The following is a 9,177-nucleotide window of genomic DNA, read 5'->3' on the forward strand; positions in this document are numbered from 1 at the left end:
AGGGGAACACATTTGGTGTGATGTTGATAAATCAAATCAGCTCCTAATGATATCGCTCGAGGCGCCTTCCTCTTCATTTATAGGTGTGCTTATCAGTTAATCTCACAGAAACCTCTCTCCATCCTATAAATGACATTACTTTTAATCATACGTTGCATACGAGCACCACGCGGTGGTCAGTGATTAGGCCTAAATGTATTCACATAGGCCTAAATGTTGATATATCAGTTCTAGACTGCACGGTCATACTAGGTTTTTATACTGTCTCTTTAATGACTTTTTTTGTTGAAAGATTAAAGGTTGAAAGGTTAAAGAACTTTAAAATCATATTGTCAATTAATTCATTTGTTTTTTAGAATTTGTATTTTTTGCAACAAATAACTTCCACAATATTGTATTACCATCACACCAAACATAAAAAAAGATTATATATATATTATACATTGTAATTGTGTTAGAAAGTCTTAACAACACTTATCTAGCTTTTTATAGAAACAATGAAAATGTCCTTACCAAAATAAATTGTAAAAATAAAAAATAAAAAAATAAAAATTAATCACTTAAAGGCCTATCAGATCCTTATGCTGCATTCACGTGCTGTCGGAAATCTCCTACTTCCCACTTCTGAAGTAGGCCTACTGACTACGAGCTCGTCGCATTTAAATTTAGACTTGAGAGACCGTTCAATGTCCTGTTTTTTTAACTAGGAAACTAGTATTTATCTTAATTCCGATAGCACGTGAAACAGGATAATTTCAGCATAAATGAGATGAGACATAGTATGATGAACTGTGTCTTTTGACAAGATTTCAAGTAGTCAAGAGTGCCAGTAATGATCCACAAAACATGGACAGAATTTTCATCAGCGACCGCTAGATGGCTCTGTTATGCCACGTGCGCTCACAGCATGCGCGCCCGCACCTCCCAGAATGCATTGCGGCTGCTAGTCTGGTTAGCCTAACGTTACACGTACCTGTGAACATACGGCACTGTACATTCGGCTTCTGGGTTTCTTAAATTTTATACTGGTTTTCATTAAGCGCCATGCCTCCGAAAAAGCCAGCTCCAGCTGCATCAGGCAATAAGAAAACTCAAGAGAAGAAAAAAGAGAAGATCATTGAGGTGAAATTTGCGGCTTTTAGCATTCATACAGCATGCTGAACTCAGGGCCTTGTGCTCTGATTCACTTTCTAGCGAATTCCAGCAGCTTTTAATGAAATTTTAAATCTATAATGAATGGAATAACGGGATAAGAAGCTGTATATATGTTTAATATGGCTAGACTAAGCTGTCAACCCGTTATTGTCATTTTAACGGGGAGTAAAGAGTAAATTACTGTGAACAGAGTCAAAGTCTACTGCTAGTAAGCCACATTCAGGCTGTCTCAATCTAGTGAGCTGGTCAGCTAGATATATGTTTAAACCATCATTATGGTTTAAACCATCATCATCAAATTACGCTTGTAATTTTGATATGAATGTGACTAAAACAACAGTTTATGTGTGCTCATTAGGTTTTCAGACACCGCCTTAATGATGTGAAAATCCATATGTGTTATTACCCAGTCTTAAAGTTAAGCGCTCGTTTATGCCTTGTTCATTACCAATTATACATATTATTTATGTAAGAAATTACTTGCTTGAAACAATATGGATGTTAGTTTTGGTTACGTGTTATCTGATTATGTAACTTGTTTGCTTTAATATGGGCTGTTTCTAAAATAAATATTTCATTGTCGCTGTGAATTTGAATCGTTTCTGACAGGATAAAACCTTTGGACTGAAAAACAAAAAGGGTGCTAAACAACAGAAGTTCATTAAAGCTGTGACACAACAGGTCAAGTCTGGACAGCAAAATGCTCGGCAGGTAATGATCATAACTCAGATTTTAGTGTGCTTATCTTAAATCTGCATTTCCAATCCAGTGTCCTGAATGTCTTTGGTGTATTTTGTTTTATTTTTAGGTCGCTGCTGAGTCTGAAAAGAACAAAAAGAAGGAAGACAAGAAGAAGGAGTTGTCTGAGTTGAACGAGCTCTTTAAGCCAGTGGTGGCAGCTCAGAAAGTCAGCAAAGGTAACTGGTCCTTTGAATGAGAGACCAAATCTTATTTTAAACCTTTCTTTGAATCTTGCAGCTTAATTCTAATCAGGAGTGAAAAAGAAAACACCCTTTAGAATGTTATGGTTTTACTTATCAGAACATAATAAAAATCATCTGGTTGTTAACAGGTCTTAAAATTAGGTAAATACAACCTCAGATGAACAACACCACATGACATATTACACCATATCATTGGGCCAAATTGGAAAAGCCATGGGTGACAAACTAAGTACACCCTATGAATCAATTGCTTCTAGAGCCACTTTTAGCAGCAATAAGTTGAAAGAATAATTTTCAGTATGAGAGTATCAGTCTCTTGTATCATTCTAGAGGAATTTTGGCTCACTCTTTGTTGCTTCAGTTCATAGATATGTATTTATAGTACGGGGCTGTTGAATGCTTGAAACTGATTGGTTGATGAACGTTCTAAGGTGTGCAATTATTTTCAGGGAAATGCGTGGCTAAAATAGTTCCAGGCAGGTCTTGGCCGCATTACCGTTCCATATCACTTCGCGTAGTTAACTGTAATAATGGAAAATAGGGTACAATTCATAACAAGAAAAATAAAAGATGCTTTAAACACCCATCTGCGGACTTTGAATGCCACTGTCCGAAACGCATCAGGCGCAGAGTATTCAGTGTCAACTATTCTCTCCCTTACGAGCTGGACTGAACCGCTATATATCCAAATACAACATCATTGGGCAGTCAGAATTCAAATCATCCAACGACGTATTCAGGGCCGCCCTGAAAAAGTTTCGCAAGGCTGGGAAAAACTCTAGTTCTCATCATCCTCCCATTTTGACCGCTGAAATAGAGCACATTCGTAACGCTCTGTATTTGTCACCAGACACAGTAGCCGGGCTTGTTAGCGAGGTCTGGTTTCACATTCAGCTGAACCGGGCAAGGAGGGGGCGTGAAGGAAATCAAAAGTTAAGAAAGCATTAATTCATCATTAAAAAAGACGAAAATTATGATGAATATATTTGCTTGTCTTATAATGCAGAAAAAAAAAAGAAAAAAAAAAGCCCACCAATCCTAACAAAGACTGCTACCGAGGATTCATGTTTGCCAATCCAGGAGACCCCCTTTATCCGGTTAAAAGTTTCAGAAAGTACATTGCCAAATGCTCACCTGATGCCACATCCTTCTATCTTCATCCACTGAAAGCCCCACAGGAGGAGCTTGACAGGAGAGATTGCTGGTAGTCCCACAAACCGATGGGTGTGAACTATCTTGGAAACATGCTTCCGCGCATCAGCAGGGCAGTCGGGTTATCCAAAAGATACACCAACGCAACCATTCATTAAAAAGCACTGCAGTTCAAATGCTGTCAGAGGCAGGGCTGGAGGGCACAAGTGTGAAACAAGCCTGAGAAGCTATTGGGCACCTTCGGCGAAAGAAAGAAATGGAGCTTGATCCTCTTAGGAAACAAAAGTACAAATGAAAATCAAGCCAAGGATCACCCAAAAAAAAAAAAAACTCTAACATGCAGCCCCATGCGGTTGATCTGCCAATTTCGATGTCTAACTTCACAATCAATGGAAACGTGCTGTTTAATTGTAATACATAAGTATATAGTCTTATCTATAATCAATAGAAAATTAAACTGAATATACATAAATTGATAGTCCTGCTGCACGGGTTTTTCGTTATTAGCCTATTGCAGATAATATAACAACAACAAAAAATAGCCTATTGATAGGCCTACTTGTTAAAATGGCTGTTTCATTTATTAGGCTAGCCTACTGTCAATAATATAACTTTTTTTTTCTTTTTTTTTTTCATTAATTAAAACGAATAAATAAATTACATGATATTGACGTACGTGCTTTTCTGTCTTATTATTACAACCTCTCTGTCTTTCTAATAACTATTAGTCCGCTATCAGTGGCTCAAACCTCCGTTGGCAATTCTAAAATTATGTTTTGGGATTATATTGGAAATTGGTCTCATACACAAGAGTGTTTCAATGACAAAAACTTGACAAATGTCTTGAAAAACATCAGCAGTATGTATATTTATACACACACACACACACACACACACACACACACGAGTTACATAATCAAATTACTTTTCTCAAGTATCTAGTAAAGTAATTAATTGTTGCGTATTTCAATAAGTAACACAAGTTACTTTGTTTTCCCGTTTATTGACTGACACCTGTTCTGTCCCCATGTTGAGAGAAATTAGGAGTAAGGTGCAGAGGCGTTGTGTGCTCTGTGTAAACATGATGGTTACTGTAGTTCTAGACTAAAAGTAAGCATTAATTTATTCATCTCACTTGCACAAAAACAGATTCAGTATTCCTCAAAATGAATAAAAACTGTGAAATGCAAACACTGAATACTACGTGATTCTGCAAAATAATACAAATATGCTTTGTACATTTTATGTCACTTTATTACCAATGTCTTTGCTGCTGACCTTCGATGACCCAATTCAACTACATTTAAGCAAAAATTACTTCAGTTAAACGAAGTATCGAAAAATGTTTCATTTTTAGGTTTTTATTTCTTAAGAGTTTTGATCTTTCTTCTGCGATCCAGAATGGCCGCAGAACTGAAAGGCTTTTGATAATATATATTTGAAATGTATATATGTCATGCTTTGTTCATTGCCCATCTGTATATTTTGTTCTATTCTTTGTTCTATCTCTGATCATCTTAATTATTTCTGTTATTCTACTTAATTTCAGGTGTGGATCCCAAGTCCGTGTTATGTGCTTTCTTTAAGCAAGGCCAGTGTACCAAAGGTGATAAGTGTAAATTCTCTCATGACCTCACCTTGGAGAGGAAATGTGAGAAAAGAAGCTTGTATGTGGACGGCAGAGATGAAGATCTGGAGAAAGGTGAGTCCAATAGGACTTTCATGGGGCTACAAATTTTGTATGATATTAAGTACATTAATCCATTTGAAAAATTATCTTTTAGCATGTTTTAACAAGTTTTCTTTGGGATTTTGGAATTGACATAAGTGGAACTATTGCTTTTTTTCAAGGGGTCTGTTATTGTTTTGATGCAGTTCATTTCAAAAAGGTTTTGAACTATTGGTTGCCTTCATGTTAATAATAATTTTGTTAATTTATGATTTTATGATGATGCAGACACCATGGATAATTGGGACGAAAAGAAACTTGAGGAGGTTGTGAACAAGAAGCATGGAGAGGCTGAAAAGATAAAAGCAAAGACACAAATTGTAAGTTCTGGCAGGAAGTATAGTTGTACACTCAAATCATCTTGATATTACCATTGATGTGATTTGACTGTTTTTTCTTCTTCTTCTTTTTCCTCAATTGTAATCAAGAAAGATAAATTAACAAATAATATTCATTTTTTAGGTGTGCAGGTATTTTCTTGATGCTATTGAAAACAACAAATACGGCTGGTTTTGGGTTTGTCCCGGTGGAGCTGACAGCTGTATATACCGCCACGCTCTTCCTGTTGGCTTTGTTCTGAAGAAAGATAAGAAGAAAGAGGAGAAGGCTGAGGAGGAGATCTCGTTGGAGGATTTGATAGAGACTGAGGTGAGAAGAAAGCGAAGAGATTATTAAGAGCATCACAGAACATGATTGTGAAGTAACAGTGTCCTTGGATCAGTTAGTGATTTATCAAAAATGTTCATGTTGTAATGATCCGCTTTTATGATTGTAGCGATGTGCCTTGGGAGCAAACGTCACTCGAATTACTCTTGAAACATTCTTAGCCTGGAAGAAAAGGAAAAGGCAAGATAAAATGGCTAAAGCCGAGCAGGACATGGAGAAAAAGAAAGCCGACTTCAAAGCTGGCAGAGCGTTTGGAGTGAGTACAAATCTTGTCACTGATTTTCCTCCTCAGTTTGCCTGATCAGTTAAAACACTGACCTCAACATAGTCAACTGAAAAAAGGGACTTATTCGCATTAAAAGCTGTTTTGGCTCTGAATAAAATTGATGCTATGGTTTGACCAGAGGGTGGCAGTAAAGCTCTCAGATCTTGTTTGCTGCTGTTTTACTGTGTCCTGGTTCTTCAAGACTTGTGTTGTTGTGTGGAATGACACTCATCTTATGGTTTCATGTCCTGCAGGTCAGTGGAAGGGAAGTGTTTGAGTTCAGGCCTGAGCTTGTTGACGATGACGATGAGGAGGCGGATGATACAAAATACGATAAAGAAGATGATGATGATTACTCTGAAGTTTCTTACGAGGTGATGCAACACCACCCCTTTAGCTCATAGACTTTAGCTATATAGACATTTTACATACAAATAATGTACTTAATCATAAATCAGTCATATGATGTTAAATGTTGTCTGTTGCACATGCATGTAATACTCTGATTTATTTAGATTCACACTCTCCTTCTTTAGTTTTTCAGCATTATTAACATGATTGTTTGTCCAGATGGAGGACCCAGACGAAGTTCAGGACCTTGACGTTTCTAGATTTATCCTTAAAGAGGTGGATCACGCGGGTATAACGATGGCATCAGCGGACAGGTTTTCTGCCAAAGCTCTTCCTACAAATGATACAGATGGTGAGATGCTTCTGAATATCATCTTTTCTAGTAAATTCACCTTTATTTCTATAGCTGTAGGAATAAAACAGGAAAATAACGACCAATGATGCAAACTTCACCCTCGTCTTTGTCCTCTTTATTGCCTGCGCACAAATTCACAAGCTTCCATGGCACATCAGCTTATAAATGAAAGCGTTAAATGCTGATTTCACTGTCCTCCATGTTTACATCTGTATGAGCCCGTTTTGCACGCTGTCTTATCGTTCTTTTGCACATTCAGCTCAATTCAGGACTCCTTTTACATTAGAATCTGATATTTGCCACATTTAAAAAAACAAATTTGTGAAAAGCCAAACAAAAAAGTCAGATCTAATGCTTGCAGTGTGAACATAGCCTTAGAGTATCTGACCACCTCATCCTAAATGAGTCTACTGTATTTTCCGGACTATAAGTCGCTCCGTAGTATAAGTCGCATCAGTCAAAAAATGTGTCATGAATAGGGAAAAAAACATATATAAGTCGCATTTATTTAGAAATGTATTTCACAAAATCCAAGAACTGACATTTAATCTGGAAAGGCAAGTCATTCAACTACACAATAGCACACAGATCAACAGGCTGAATTGGTGTCCGGCATGTTAACGTAACACATTAACAGTTATTCAGCTACACAATAGCATAAAGAACATATACCTGGGAGGCTGAATAGGCTAAATTAACATTTGCCAGTGAGTCCAACAAGTTACCGGTAAGCGAGTTCACCAAGCTCCCGCGATCTCATTCCACAACACTGAATCCATTGAATTCTTCCTCTGTGTCGCTTCTGAACAACTCCGCTAACTAGAGCGCCCTCTCGCGGCTGTAGACGGTAATGTTTTCTATTGGTTCATCTCAGTCCGTATGAATTAATTTTGATATATAAGTCGCACCTGACAATTAAAAGTCACAGGACCAGCAAAACTATGAACATACGGTAATAACTCGCACTCAGATCTGGTTATTATCCATAAATGTCATTCTGATTCGGTTCTTCATGTCCACATGCTTCTTTCTGATGTCACTGATCTCTGTTTTGTCTCTAAAGACAATAAATTGAGCGAAGCCTCGGGTGGAGCCATGGAGAACGGAGAACACAGCCAGGACCAGTCGCTGGAGGACGGCGAAACCAATGAGGAGGAGGAGGAGGCAGAGGCTGTGCCAGTAGATGAAAACCTCTTCACTGGAGAGGACCTAGACGAACTGGAGGAGGAGCTCAACACACTGGACCTGGATGAATGAAGACTGGGACTGTTGCATTATTCATGAACTACACATGGCTTGAAGTGAATGACAATATTTTCACTAATAACTACCACCAGTATTGCCATGTCAGAAACCGCTCTGCCTGCAATATGCACCCTCATCACTTGAGATGTCCCGGGACGCTACAGGGGAGATTGGAGTAGGTGTCCTTGTTCTCTCTAAGATTTAACTTTTTGCCCCCTTTTTTTTTTATTTTATTTTTTTTAATGCAGTCTACCCCAAAAGCACAGTCAGGTGAGGGTCTAGTTCTACAGTGGGAACATACTCCAAATATTTATGAGGCTGTTGATTTGATATTTCTGCCTTCTCTTTTGAAAGATTTGATTAAATGATCATCTTTGTAAGGTCATGCGTATGAAATTATCCAGCATAAATCCTCTTAAGACATTCAAGCACTATTGGAATCTGGTTTCCTCTTCTGCTGATTAAATGTTGCTTTAATGAAGACAAAGGATTAGTTGATCGGTATCATTACAGTTTTTAACATGTAACCAACTTGCATGCCTGTATCAGGATCAGAATGTAAATGCTGAATGAGTGTGCTGACGTTCAAGTGTTCAATAATCAGTTGATCAGATTGAGATGTTGAATGTGAAATCTCGGATGCAAATCTGGCATCTGGCCTTACAGAAGGAGATGTGGACAACGACATCATTACTAGTCAAATTTGATGTTTAAAGTGTTTTCAGGAAGTGGGAAAGTAACCGAGATGAGCTTGTGAGATGAACTAGTAATGTGTCTGTCCTTTTGTATTCATTTGTTTTAAACTGCCCTACCACCAACACAACACAAGAAATTGTAAATAAAAGGATATCAGATACAGATTTTGAGTTAAGATGCCTTATTGTAGCTCTTAATTAAACGGATCGTTCCCCCAAAAATAAAAATTCTGTCATTACTCGCCCTCATGGTGTTCCAGAATCCGTAAGACTGTCGTTCATCTTCATAACACAAATGAAGATATTTTTGATGAAATCTGAGAACTTTCTGTCCCTCCATTGAGTTACAAATGACACTTTGACTCATCCAAAAGTAAATAAAGAGATTGTATACCTAATCCATATGAATTGAGCGGTTTAGTCTGATTTTGAGGTTGATTCTGAGGTTGAATTTAGGTTTTTATTCACATATAAACATTCATCAGAAATCATAATCAGATAAAGGTAAACAGAAGCTCAATAATGTTCGCTTTACATGCGAGAACCAATGAGGTTCATTCTGAGCTTCTGCAGGAACCAATGAGGTTTATTCTCGTGTTGCGCAGCATTTTTGAGCTTCT

General features: G+C 37.6%; 1 protein-coding gene across 1 annotated transcript; it reads left to right on the forward strand.

Moving 5' to 3' along the window:
- The first annotated feature begins 588 nt into the window (after window positions 1-588).
- Window positions 589-8,953, forward strand: zc3h15 (zinc finger CCCH-type containing 15). Its single transcript, XM_079617627.1, has 10 exons — window positions 589-1,122; window positions 1,765-1,866; window positions 1,964-2,072; window positions 4,801-4,953; window positions 5,209-5,300; window positions 5,443-5,628; window positions 5,756-5,902; window positions 6,166-6,285; window positions 6,482-6,614; window positions 7,681-8,953. The coding sequence occupies exons 1-10, from the start codon at window positions 1,045-1,047 to the stop codon at window positions 7,872-7,874; spliced, it is 1,314 nt and encodes a 437-aa protein (XP_079473753.1). The 5' UTR covers window positions 589-1,044; the 3' UTR covers window positions 7,875-8,953.
- Window positions 8,954-9,177: the final 224 nt, after the last annotated feature.

Source organism: Phoxinus phoxinus (assembly GCF_949152265.1).
Source record: "Phoxinus phoxinus genome assembly, chromosome: 7".
Lineage (NCBI taxonomy): Eukaryota > Metazoa > Chordata > Actinopteri > Cypriniformes > Leuciscidae > Phoxinus > Phoxinus phoxinus.

Excerpts from the sequence above, each read along its gene's own strand:
- zc3h15 (XM_079617627.1), top strand. The coding sequence starts at position 1,045 with ATGCCTCCGAAAAAGCCAGCTCCAGCTGCATCAGGCAATAAGAAAACT. Across the intron at positions 1,867-1,963 it reads GACAGCAAAATGCTCGGCAG|GTCGCTGCTGAGTCTGAAAA; the intron begins GTAATGATCATA and ends TTTTATTTTTAG. Across the intron at positions 6,286-6,481 it reads ACTCTGAAGTTTCTTACGAG|ATGGAGGACCCAGACGAAGT; the intron begins GTGATGCAACAC and ends TTGTTTGTCCAG.